Source organism: Podarcis muralis, chromosome 3 (assembly GCF_964188315.1).
Source record: "Podarcis muralis chromosome 3, rPodMur119.hap1.1, whole genome shotgun sequence".
Taxonomy (NCBI): domain Eukaryota; kingdom Metazoa; phylum Chordata; class Lepidosauria; order Squamata; family Lacertidae; genus Podarcis; species Podarcis muralis.
In genome coordinates this window covers 46,613,846-46,627,600 of record NC_135657.1, presented here as the reverse complement: position 1 = coordinate 46,627,600, position 13,755 = coordinate 46,613,846, and the positions used below count along the sequence as shown (strand labels likewise).

At 42.4% G+C, this 13,755-nt stretch overlaps 1 protein-coding gene across 2 annotated transcripts in view; it reads left to right on the top strand.

The window, feature by feature from the left end:
• The window catches only part of MAP3K21 (mitogen-activated protein kinase kinase kinase 21), a 31,934-nt gene extending 18,687 nt beyond the window's left edge, over nt 1–13,247 (top strand). The window contains exons 5-11 of one of the 2 annotated variants that reach the window (XM_028724042.2): nt 1,893–2,133; nt 2,876–2,998; nt 6,259–6,375; nt 6,879–7,029; nt 9,375–9,469; nt 10,433–11,191; nt 12,208–13,247. In XM_028724042.2, the coding sequence (XP_028579875.2) occupies nt 1,893–2,133; nt 2,876–2,998; nt 6,259–6,375; nt 6,879–7,029; nt 9,375–9,469; nt 10,433–11,191; nt 12,208–12,593 (1,872 nt within the window). In that variant the 3' untranslated portion in view covers nt 12,594–13,247. The remainder of the gene's footprint in view (nt 1–1,892; nt 2,134–2,875; nt 2,999–6,258; nt 6,376–6,878; nt 7,030–9,374; nt 9,470–10,432; nt 11,192–12,207) is intronic. The other variant, XM_028724043.2, reaches the window with a different exon arrangement.
• The last annotated feature ends 508 nt before the right edge of the window (nt 13,248–13,755 follow it).

The following is a 13,755-nucleotide window of genomic DNA, read 5'->3' as shown; positions in this document are numbered from 1 at the left end:
AATTTTATTATTTATACCCCACCCAGAGTGACAGGGTTTCCCCAGCCACTCTGGACAAGTTACAGCATATATAAAAAATTGTAAAACATAAACCATTAAAAACCTCTTTGTACAGGGCTGCCTTCAGATGTCTTCTAAAAGTCAAATACCGTATTTTTCGCACGATTGGACGCACCGGACCATAGGACGCACCTAGTTTTTTGGGGGGGAAATAAAGGGGGAAAAATTCCCTTTATTTCCCCCCCAAAAGCAGGTCAGGGAAACCGAACCAGGTCGAGGAACAGCAGGATAGTGGCGCTGCGCCTCCCTGCTGTCCCCCGAGCTTGTGGGGCTGACTGATGTCTGCCCGGCGCGAGGGGCGCTCTGCTTCAGGGTGCCCCTCGCGCCGGGCGGCAGGCTGCTATCCGCAGCGTGGGGAGCCCTGCGGGGAATTCCTGCAAGGGTCCCCACGCTGTGGATGTGTTCCCGAAGCGCCGGGCGCTCTGCTTTCAGGGCGCCCGACGCTCCGGGAAGCAGGCTGCTATCCGCAGCGTGGGGAGCCCTGTGGGGAACTCCTGCAGGGCTCCGCACGTTGCGGATGTCTGCCCGGCGCGAGGGGCGCACTGCTTCAGGGCGCCCTACCCGCCGGGCGGGAGGCTGCTATCCGCAGCGTGGGGAGCCCTGTGGGGAACTGCTGCAGGGCTCCGCACGTTGCGGATGTCTGCCCGGCGCGAGGGGGGCTCTGCTTCAGGGCGCACCACCCGCCGGGCGGCAGGCTGCTATCCGCAGCGTGGGGAGCCCTGTGGGGAACTGCTGCAGGGCTCCGCACGTTGTGGATGTCTGCCCGGCGCGAGGGGCGCTCTGCTTCAGGGCGCCCTACCCGCCGGGCGGCAGGCTGCTATCCGCAGCGTGGGGAGCCCTGTGGGGAACTGCTGCAGGGCTCCGCACGCTGCGGATGTGTTCCCGAAGTGCCGGGCGCTCTGCTTTCAGGGCGCCCGACACTCCGGGAAGCAGGCTGCTATCCGCAGCCTAGACACGAGCGGAGCGCTAATCCCGAAGCTTGGGGCGTGCGGAGCTCAGCGCGCCCCAAGCTTCTGCGTGCCGGCAAGGTCTCCGCTAGACGGCTAGCGGAGACCTTGCTGGCACCCAGAAGCTTGGGGCGCGATGAGCTCCGCACGCCCCAAGCTTCGGGATTAATGCAGCGCTCTGCTAGCCGTGGGAGAGCTGGGTCTCCCACGGCTAGCGGATAGCTTCCTGAAGCCTGGAGAGCGAGAGGGGTCGGTGCGCACCGACCCCTCTCGCTCTCCAGGCTTCAGCGAAAGCCTGCATTCGCTCCATAGGACGCACACAAATTTTCCCTTGCTTTTTAGGAGGGAAAAAGTGCGTCCTATGGTGCGAAAAATACGGTAGTTGTTTATTTCCTTGACATCTGAAGGGAGGATGTTCCACAGGGAGGGAGTCATTACCAAGAAGGCCCTCTGGCTGGTTCCCTGTAAGCTCAGTTCTCACACTGAGGGAACCGCCGAAGGCCCTCAGGACTGAATGATGGAGGTGGAGACGCTCCTTTAGGTATCCTGGGCCGAGGCCCATTTTTCTTTTCCTCTTCTGCAGTCTACTTGCTAAAATAATAATTTAGAGTCACATTTCAGAACACATTGTGGAGGTTAACAAAAAACAAACCAAATCGATGAGGGAAACAATGTCCCAAATTCCCTTTGTCCTTAATTCAACAAAGCCCGGCTAGAGTCTGGTTGACCACCTCTTTTAAAAATAGCCTTGGTGTGGAAAGAGGGAGATTTCACCCTATCTCCCTCTTGTTTGAAAAGTTGTCAGGTAAAATACTTACGGGTTTTTTTTCCATCACATGGCAGAAAACTTGTTTTCCTAACTAATATTTCTATAACTATTGTTAGGAGCTGAGGTCACGAGAAGAAGAGTTAACAAGAGCTGCTCTCCATCAGAAGTCACAAGAAGAGTTGTTGAAGCGGCGTGAGCAGCAGTTAGCAGAACGGGAGATCGATGTACTGGAGCGAGAACTCAATATTTTGATATTCCAGTTAAACCAAGACAAGCCCAATGTGAAGAAGAGAAAGGGAAAGTTCAAAAAAAGCAGATTAAAGCTTAAAGATGGTCACAGAATCAGTCTGCCTTCAGGTTTGATTTTCCTCATCTATGCAGATTTATTTAGGATGGCTACTACATTTGCAGATTTCAAATATTCGGCTGTAAGTTTCAGAGGTTGCTATTGAAAGGTTAGATACAATACTGATATCATAGTATGCATTTCAGTGTGACAAATGAGCAACATTTTGAAGATATTGAGGGGTTAGCACAGACCTCCCTTGTGTTTGATTTAGAATTTTGTTCTACCAGCCAATCAAACTTCCTGAATTGGGAAACCAAATATACTGGGGAATGTTGCTTTGAAGTAGAATTCTGGTAGGGAATTCCCCTGTTGATAACATATTATATCTTTGTTCACTCCAAAGTATTAATTACTGGTGTGTCAAGGGTTTGTGAAAGAGCAGCAAACATGGATTCCTTCCTCTGCTCAGTAGCTGTGGCTGCCGTTCTTCCTGTACCTGTTTACCCGGGAGTAAGATCCTCTAGATTCAAAGGGTCTTACTAGGATTGTGTTGCACTTAGTGACAATTAAATATGAGCCAACGTGAAAAGCAGTGCACCACTGCTGTGTTGAAGCAAGGTTGTGATTATGTTGTAAAAACACTGCACCAGGTTCTTTAGAGGTAGGCAAAATTGCAGGTACAACGAATAATCAATTTTGTGTTTATACAAAATGCCTGTAACTATTGTTATATGTAAAGAAGTAGCATGTTAGTTTGAATTTGGGTTTTTATTTTATCATACAAATACATTCTTCTCCTATTTATAATAGATTTTCAACACAAGATAACAGTGCAAGCCTCCCCGAACCTGGATAAGCGAAGAAGTTTAAACAGTAACAGCTCTAGTCCACCAAGTAGCCCCCTAATAATTCCCCGTCTTCGAGCTATACAATGTAAGTCTAAATCAGGTATTGCCCCCCCTCCCTCCTATCTTGATTTTCTTAATCTGGAATGACTGAACTCTCCTGATTTTGCAGTACATTTTAAGACAGACTAAGTCTGAAATCCTATAGCCACTTAGCCGGCAGTAAGCCCTATTGAATTCAGTGGGACTTACTTCCAATCAAACATGTACAGTGGTGTCTCGCAAGACGAAATTAATTCGTTCCGCGAGTTTTGTCGTCTTGCGATTTTTTTCGTCTTGCGAAGCACGGTGTCGGGAAAGTTTTGGAAAAGCTTCAAAAATCACCAAAGTCTTTAAAAACCTCAAAAAAGGCTACCACACCACGTTCTATGAGTTGCTCCTCGAAGTCAAGTCGCAACTGTATTAACGGTGTTAAGAAAAAGGAAACAAACTTGTAAGACGTTTCCGTCTTGCGAAGCAAGCCCATAGGGAAAATCGTCTTGCGAAGCAGCTCAAAAAACAAAAAACCCTTTCGTCTAGCGAGTTTTTTGTCTTGTGAGGCATTCGTCTTGCGAGGTACCACTGTATAGGAGTATACTGTAAAGTATTGTTATCCGGTACGAGGTGAAGATATGATAGTTTAAAATAATGGACAGAAAATTCTCAAATTCAAAAAAGATTTTGTTATTAGTTTCAGAGTTATTGCGCACTGTGGTTAGCATTAACAATGGTAATGAGATAGTGACTTAAACGTTAACTATGTTAGAGGCTTAATTTAGGCATTCCACCAAACCATGGTTTCTGGTAACTATAGTTTACAGCCGCAAACCATGATTTGAGCTTCTGATCCAAACTGGTTTAGAGCTGCTTTTTTGCTTCCCTTTCCCACCTGCTCAGCATTCCTATCTCAAGGTGCTGTGGCATTTGGAGGTAGTGTGATGCCCACAATTATGGCTGGTCAGTTCAGAAATCCTGAAGACTGCAGCACCTTGGATTACAAACTAGCCATCAACTTCTGATTCTGGTTTCCTAGCATCTTACAAACCATGGTTTGTCAATTTGGGCTGTGCAATTAAACACAAATAGCCTCTGGTTGTTGCTTGGTGTGTGACTTGTGCCCAAGACTGGACTTGTAGGATTTTAAATAATGTTATTCATATATATATGAGAAAAGAAACATGAATATAGGTGGGCAGTTTGCTGGAATGCATCTCGAGATTTTCAGTAGAGTTACTGTATGTTGTGTGTGTCTGCCTGCCTCTGTGCACGCATGAAGGGACTTTTACATTCAGCTTAGTTCCAAGTGTTTTCCCCTTTCACACAGCCTAACACTGGTTAATTATTCAGTGTCTTCTGTTTGAGGGTAATAAATTATCACTCCTGTTTCCCAGAAATGAAAGGGGCTATTGTCTGTCTGCCGTTCAACCTGGATGTCTTGTAAACAAAAGATTATTTTCTTCTCTTTGAGCAGCATTTTCTTAATCCTTTGTTCCCATTATCTTCTGTTCTTTCAGACTTGATAGATAAAGCTGAAGGGGAGTTCTTACAGACATTTAACTTGTGTACATATTTGGCTGAAGCTGAAACTGTTTTCTTATTCTGTGGTACATTTTCTCCCTTCACCTAATTTTAGGCTGCACTGCAGTGACATAATGGAAGGAATGGGAGCCCCTTCAATACAGTTTAGAAACAGAGGTCTAGTAACCTTTGTCTGGAAATGAAATTCCAAGGCCTATCACATCAGGTTTTTAATGAAAATAATCAAAAGGGCTATAAAACACAAATTCTTCCTTGTGCAGGATTTATTTTAAACTGTTGGTAATGCTTGTAATCAGGCTTTATTGATTTGATTTTGTAAAGGTCATTACCAACTTGGAAGTTTTCTGAAGTAGGAGAGGCTATATCTCTAAATTTGGTTTCTTTAGACAATTATACATTAGAACTATATGTTGAATATTCATTAGACTCTGAACCCAGTCTTGAATATTTTTGAGAGACTCCTTGAATTGGGTTGTAGTTCTTTCACTGAACAAGTAAGTCTGCAAGCTTCCCACCACGACCATAATCCTTCTCAAGAACATAAAATGTTAGAGTTAGAATATTAGAATTGCCTGGGATCTACGGAACTGAGAAGAAAAGAACATATGCTGGCTGTACAGTTATGGAGTCTGTGGTGTGCAAGCCCTTGAAGGGGCCACATGCACATTAGGCCAAATCCTGCATAGAGGTTGTTCCAAGGAGTCTTGGGATATGTATACAGGAGATATTTTTTTATTTTTCTAATGCAGTCACCTCCTGTAGAAATGGATCTTTGTATCCCAGTAATTGGATTCCTATGATTGTAATCTGAACAGAGAGCATTAAAAACCCACAAAAAGTTCTAGTGTAACTTTACCAATTTTGTTTTCCTCATACATGTATGCCACCTAAATCTATTGTACATCATCCAATGGGCTGGATCTTGGAATGACAAGTAAGAGAAAGCTTGCAGAAGAGGATTTGCCTTGTCCTTCCTTTGCACTGCAACTTCTTGAAATTCCAGAAGATCTCTGACCCTCAGAGTGACTTTTGGTCAGGCAGAGGACCAACTGTGTATAGGAAGGGGTGCAGAAGTATCATTCTGCAAGGTTTCTTCCACTCAGAGTCCAGTCCAATATGTTTAGGAAAAATTAGGGAAGGTATAATGAGTATATAGGGATTGGGGGGTGGGTTATAATTCTCTCAACCCTATATGGCCAAGCTACTAACTACATTCCATCTAAACATCCTTCATTCACATCCATTCCTGTTTCTGTGTTGTATAATAGTATTGTGTGGCACAGCAAGACTTCACATAGTAAATAATTATTATTTTCCCTATTGTTAGTTATCTGGGCAACGTACAAAATAGCTCTTGTCGGTGTGGCTGCCCAATCCTCTTTGCTGTATCAGTGCAACATTGTGGCCAGGTTGTTACACTGGATTAGATGAAACATGATGACTATAGCATGGTGTCATGTCTGACCTGGAAAGCTGCCACAACACAATACATATTGCACTATTTCAGCAGCTGTTATATCCAGTCCTAAAGATTTGTTGTTGATGGTGGTGGTGCTGTCAACCATAGGATTTGACTGCTTAAAAATGGATCACAGAGTAATCAGCTGTGAACACTTACCTCTCATCTCCATGAGCTGGAGAAGCTATTCCTAGGATGAATGGAAGGCCTCTGTACTTTGGGATGCCTGGTTAAGAATATGGTATTTGCTTAATACCAAGCTGAAGCGCAACTTGGTATTTTCATCTCTATTCTCTTAATTGTTTCTTCAGTGATTTCCAAAACTGACCCAAATACAGCTAATGGGCAAAGAAACAGTATATATGTGTACCATCAAGATGTAGATATCACAAGCGAATATGAACTTCCCAGTGGGGTTAAGAAAAAAGGCAAGACCACATTAACTCCTAAAAGGTGTTGGTTAAATTAATTTCTAAGCTAAATTTGTATGCACTGATAGCCTGAGCACTTACTTGGATATCCATTCCAGAGATTGTGTTTCAAATGAATGCAAATGCATTAACTGTATATTATGACTTCGCCCTATTAAGTTATATCACAAAAGGCATTACTCTATATGTATATCTGATACAAGTGCTCAGTAACTATAGCTTGCCAAGATGTATAAAGAAAAATCAAAAGCATGAAAAGAAATCGGATATTTTCTGTTGATTGGCTTAGTTTCTTTTCTTACCTCCTACCTTCATAGATGAAATAACTCTTTGCCTGCTTGAATTTGATTTTATCTTAGCTGTCCTTTAATTGGGGGGCAGGGGTAATCTTTTTTACAGTAGCATAATGTGAATGCTAAAGCATCGGGTATTTTCGGATATGCACTGCCATAAAGCCATACTGCTTGGAATTGCTCTTGAGATCTTCCATCTTTCTGCAGTGACCTCGGATGAGAGCAACAAAACGTGGGGAAGGAGCACAGTTTGTCATCAGGAAGAATTTGAAGATGTCAAGCGAGGCTTCAAAAAGAAAGGGTGCACATGGGGGCCAAGCTCAGTTCAAACAAAAGAGCGTACGGATTGTAAAGAGAGGTACGGCTGCCATGTGGCATGAGGAATGCAATACAAAGGTGGTGTTTTTGTGGTTGTTTTTGTTTTGATAAGCTTATATCCTGTCCTTTACCTGGAAGGCTCAGGGCTGTTTAGAATAAAATGAACGCAACAGCACCTTAATAAAAACCAGTATGCATATGCAAAATTATACACAGTGGTACCTTGGGTTAAGTACTTAATTCGTTCCGGAAGTCCGTTCTTAACCTGAAACTGTTCTTAACCTGAAGCACCACTTTAGCTAATAGGGTCTCCTGCTGTCACCGCGCCACCACCGCACAATTTCTGTTCTCATCCTGAAGCAAAGTTCTTAACCCACGGTACTATTTCTAGGTTAGCGGAGTTTGTAACCTGAAGCGTATGTAACCTGAAGCGTATGTAACCCAAGGTACCACTGTATACATTTTATAGTATATTTGAATCTTTTTGATCTGTAGTCTTGACTTTTGCCCATCATGGCTAGTTGGGGATTGCCTGGGGAGGGAACTGTATTAGGGGCCTTGAAGGAAGTGGTGGAGTAATGATTCTTGAAGAAGCCCACTCTGGACACTGAAGTGTTCAACACACACACACACACACACACACACACACACACGCCTTCTGTGTACTGTGCACAGAGTAATCTGGGAGTACTGAAGCTGGTTTGTTTAAATTATCCATACTTAATGCTGACTCTGATTACAGATTGGACAACAAAGGAAGCTGTGGTTAATTAAAACAGGAGTGAAATCTTCTGAACAAAAGAGAGGGCAGAGAGAGCACTCAGGCCTGAAGCTTGTTCTGGCTCATTCCTTCTTGTGCACAGCACACAAAACCATGGTTTGGTGTGATGCACAAATATAGCCAAATGTGTTGGAAAATCACAGTCAACAAGTACAACTGAACTAAATGAGGCTTACAAAACCATACTTATTTTCCATCTTATAGTGGCTAAACCTGTGTGGGCTTATTCCTGATGCAGGTCCAGTTAGGATGCATCTGTCTATGCCTAATTGAACAGCTGTAATCAGTGCTTTTTTTCTGGGGGGACGCAGGGGTACACATACACCTAAACATTTTGTGAATCTAAGTTTGGCCTCATTGAGGGGCAGTATTTCAATATGAGTAGGAAAATGAGAGTACCCCTAAACATTTTTTAAAGAAAAAAAGCACAGGCTGTAATGATTAAGAATCAGAAATTCTGGCAGCAAAATTCAAACACTGTGAGGAGGGCAGAGGGCAGAGACATTCTCTTACTTGAAAACATCCTAGGTTTTTAACTCAATGCAAACATGAATTACTGGAGTTTTAAGGCACACAATTTGAGGCATGCCAGGGGTTAAACATTCAGAGATGTCTTGTTCAGATTTATTCTGAAAAAAGTGCACCCACTTCACCCACTTCGTTGCTTGAAGAAAATGTTGAGAACCATCAATTATACAAAAGTCCTGTGGCTTAGCTGCAAACTACTGACTCTGGATCTCGAAAATGAATAGGTTTTATCTCTTAATGCAGTGCAGGAAAATGAATAGTTTCAAACTCCTGGTTAACATTGTAACATTTGTATCAGAGATGTGGGTTTTCCAGAAAACCTTGAATTGGAAGATTTTCCACTGTCCTAAATCACTGAAGATTTGATTCAACAAGTTTATAGGAGAATAGGTAAAGGTAAAGGTACCCCTGCCCGTACGGGCCAGTCTTGCCAGACTCTAGGGTTGTGCGCCCATCTCACTCTATAGGCCGGGGGCCAGCGCTGTCCGGAGACACTTCCGGGTCACGTGGCCAGCGTGACAAGCTGCATCTGGAGAGCCAGCGCAGCACACGGAACGCCGTTTACCTTCCCGCTAGTAAGCGGTCCCTATTTATCTACTTGCACCCGGGGGTGCTTTCGAACTGCTAGGTTGGCAGGCGCTGGGACCGAGCAACAGGAGCGCACCCCGCCGCGGGGATTCGAACCGCCGACCTTTCGATCGGCAAGTCCTAGGCGCTGAGGCTTTAACCCACAGCGCCACCCGCGTCCCTATAGGAGAATATATATATATAAATAAAATAGGTCGTGCTCTGTTTGTATACTGTAGGAATGTCCTGAAATTTTTGTTTTCAATCACCAAAAGTAGTTGAACTGAAATGTTTCACTGCAGGAAAAGGGTGGGTGGGATTAAATAAAGTCCAAATCATTTGTTTCAAGCAAGCCAACTTTTAAGTGCTGCATAGGAACTGCAATAATAGCCAGATCATGTTCTGTTGTTTAGCAGACGACAACAGGTCCTGATAAGGTTTTTTGTTTACTTAGCTATCTGTTTATCAAGAGTGGTTTTCTTCATACTAAAGATTTTCTCTTGTTTCAGAATAAGACCCCTCTCAGATGGAAGTAGTCCTTGGCCAACACTTTTGATGAAGAATCAGAAAGGTGTTCCTTTAGCATCTTTGTTCATAGACCAAGGTGAGTGTGCATACTATATATAGTGATATATTATAGCTATATATGGAAATATTCCTTTTGTTTTTCTAGATCTTGTGGGCATCAGCACTCAGAATTAAACATGGAGTAGTTAAAAACCCTAAAATAGAAATATTCTAAATGAGATTTAAGGTGGAACCATGTTCAGAGACAAAACCATGTTCACACGTAATGATAAGCCAGACTTTCTGGCTTCTTGTGGCTTGCTGAGAACAGACAACAAACCACGGCTTTAAGGTGGCTTGCAACTGTGGCTTGTTAGAGAGAAGCAAGCCACAGCTTCTGATTTGGACATGAAGCATAGGGGAGAAGTAATGATGGAGCAATTGGACAGTGTGCACTAATAATCTGCTCATTTTCAGTAAGTCATACTAAGCCAGAAAACCTAGCTTGCCATGATGCGCAAATGTGACCAATGTCCAGTCATTGCCATGTGATGTAGCCAGCAGCAAATCATGATCCAGGTAGTCTTGTCACGAACCTGGAAGTTTTTAAATGGAGAAGCTTGGGGTTTCACATGGGGTTTCACGTGCAGAACATGAGCTCCACCACTGAGCAGAATTTCAACTTTATTTGTCTTCATGAGACATTCATGAACACAGGAGAAATAGCAAAATAGATGGCATGACCATACAGCCCACAACTACATTCTTAAAAAACCACTAAAACCAAAGAAATTTGCCATCTAGCTCTTCAGAAGGGCAGTTTATCTGGGTGGTCAAGTTGAAAACCAGTTGCTTTATTGTTTACTTGTGTGTGATTAAGGTTTCTACTTAAGCAAGCCATGTGATACATGATAGCTTCTCCTCTTATTCTTTTTGGTGTTTGAATGCACTTCACAACTCGACGGGATATTACAGTTGCTAAGCTTTTTTTTAAGTACATACTGGTAGTGAAAAAAAGAATGTTATACTTGAATGTGAACAACTTAATGTCTCTATACAGAGCAGAGGCTTTCCTCTGAAGGTCTGGATACTAAGCGACCAAAGCAATTAAAATTGCCAAATCAGGCCTACATCGATCTACCTCTTTGGAAGGATGACCAAGGATTTAATTCTGCAGAACAGGAGAGCTCCGAAGAAAGAAATTCTGCAAGTTCCGCAAATAGCACTCCACAAATGACCCCTACAAACAGCCTCAGCAGAACATTTCAGAAAAAGAAAACTGACACAGTGCTTTATGGATGCGGGGTCCTCCTTGCATCCGTAGCACTGGGCGTGGATATTAGGGAGCTGAACAGATTTCAGGCTCCTGAAGAAGTACTGCCCAAGGAGGAAAAGAAAAGGCGTGATGGAATATTTCAGCGAGCTTCCAAGTTTCACAGAAGTGCAAGCCCTGTAAGGTTGCAGCCCAAGAAGGAGGAAGCGCACGTCCCTTCACTATGTCCACCCGCAAGTACTGTGAACCTTTTCTCTCTTTCTTCTGCTTCCACTAAATGCCTCCTTCAGTCTGACAGTGAAGATACCATTACGAGCACGCTGCCCTTTAACAGAGATGCTCCCATTAGACACTTTTTGTCTGAAAGTCCTGCGAGTAAAAGAGAACAAATGGCCAAAGCTGATCCTGCTGCTGATTCTAATGTGCCATCTCCCCATCTTCCTTTGAAGGAAGAATCTCAATTCATATCCAATGCCTCTTCCTCAAAAGCGAGAGCTTTGGGTCACAGACGAACCGTGTCAGATGGAAACCCATGCCATGCCATAAGTGAGTAGCAAAATCTGTAATTTGTTTTGTCTTCTTTACTGCAATGAAGAAAGTACTCTGACATGATGATGACTATTATTATCATTATTATCAATATAAAAACACAAAGATGCATGCCATAGTAACAAACAAAAGCAATAACTTTACCCCACACAATTTAAAAGGCCATAGATTGTTTAATTAGCAAAAAGCCTGGGAGAAGAGGAATGTTTTTGCTTGGCATCTAAAGATATGTAACACACGCACCTAGTTAGCCTCCCTGGGTAGAACATTAAATAGATTTGATGTAATCTATTATACAGCTGCCTTACTTTTCAATTTGCTAAAAACGTTAGCTAATTTCTAATATATATATTAAGAGGAAGCTAAGTTGACCCGTTGATGTGCATAATAACTGGCTGTTATGTGCATTCACTAGGCTTCATGGAGAATGTGCATATAATCCTTCCATGAAGAAGGAATTGTGCATATTTCCCAGTCAATATATATAATTCCCAACAGGCCTTGGAAAATGTATATGCAGTGATGGACTTTTATACATTCTCTGGCCATTATGCATAATTTCCACTAGGCTTTGGGGAATGTATATATTTTGAGGCAGCGGGCCAAAAGCAGCCCAGAGAGCACAGACTGCACACTTCTGAACAAGAAATAATAATAATAGGACATGGTTTTTGGATATTATGCAAAGTGACTAGAGAGTGTGCATATGGCTGAGTGAATGTACAAAATATTCCACAGTGCCTGCTGGAGATTATGCATGGTGGCTGGAGAATGTGCAAAATTCAGCAGAGATGTGCACATTCCCTGTCTTTGAATGTTGCCTGATCAAAATACATGTCAATGTCATCATGGAAGGATTCTCCATTCTCCGTTGGTCCTGGTGAATGTGTACGACGGCCGGTTATTGTGCACATTAACTGCTCATCTTAAGTTCCCCTTAGCATATACACTGTATATGCACTGTCCTAGGCTTGTTTTAAATTTGTCTTTGTTGCCTTTCCCCTCCACTCTAGGTAATGGAATTGCTAATGGGGCTCCGGAGAGTGTGCACTGCCCATCTCTCCAGCAAAGAAGTAATCCTTCACCTGTAAAGCAAGGAATTGTCAACATTATACCAAGACCTCGACCCTCTTCTCTAAGAAGTCGGCTAGATCCTTGGCAGGCTATTCCACAACGTCGGAAGTCAAGCCCTTTTGAGTCTGACGGTTCAGAGCATGATAGAGGTTCAACGGTTAACTCACTGACAGACACTGATGAGAGAACTAAATCCCATATGCCATCTTTGCTGGATATTGATGTAGAAGGTCAAAACAGTGACTCTACAGTGCCTCTGTGTAGGTTGAAGAGTAAAGCGTGCCGGCCATCAATATATGAACTGGAGAGAGAATTCTTGTCTTAAGTGCCTTGATTTTTTCCCCTGTGCCCTTTTTAAAGAAACATTTTCTGTGCATGACAACTTTATGCTGCTTTCCCCCTAATCTTTTTGACCAATAGTGCTGGTATTTCACCAGGCAGAAAAAACATTAAATATAGAAAGAATATACAGTGGAAGGGTTGCTCTGCAACACCCGTACGTGATGTGAGTGTTTAATAACAGTATTCTGAATGAATATGTGTGTGGAATTCATTTAATTCCTCACAATTTTAATTTACCTTTACCTAGTTGCAGAACAGCAGGCCCTTTTTACCTTTGCCTTTTTCTCATTAACAGCTTGATCTGCTATATCCTAAAGTCCAGCTGCAGCCAGTGTAAATTTTCTCTGCAGGCAAAAGAAAAGTAGGATTTTACCCAAGGAATTACTTGTAATCAAACATGGAATTGTTCAGAAGTATGCAGCTTTTCAATTCCCAGTTGAAACGTAATTTAATTAGGCAATCCCCCAAAGGCAGTAACTGTTAAAAATAAGAACTTTTAAGAACTTTCGCAAGGAAACCCATCATATAATGGTAATGATACACTGCAGTGTAGATATACATGTGTATATAAGGTAAATATTAATATTAACTTGATCACAATTTCCAAAATCAGTGGTACTTCTGAGTAAGGTTATGGGGAAACAAATGGAAAAGACAGGCACTTTCAAACTGATTTTTTCCCTGTTGTTCACTGTGCTTAGTCTCTTGTAGAACTGAAAATGCTGTTAGAGAATCTTAATTACGGAAAAAGTTCCAGTGAAACACACGTTTTGCTTTACTGTGCCAATCATAATTTTCTTAAATTCCTTTATGGTCTTTTAAAGTCTAATGTCTTATAGATCTGGATTCTTATTCAGCATGCACTACTGTATGTGAAACAGAATGCAGGAAGAATTTTACAGTAACAATTACCTATTGAGAAAGATGCATTTCAAACTGTGTGAGCAATTTAAATGAAATCCTGTTTTGGCCAGTTATAACATTATAGTATTCATGTGAAATAAATTCTTGAAGGTATTTTAAGATATTGAGGCATTATTAAAATGTAAAATGGATAGGTTTTCTGAAATTGATTCTTCTAAATTAGAAGTTGTTCAGAAGTGGTGCCCTTTTGGTAGATTTGCATATGAAGCAGAAATGAAATT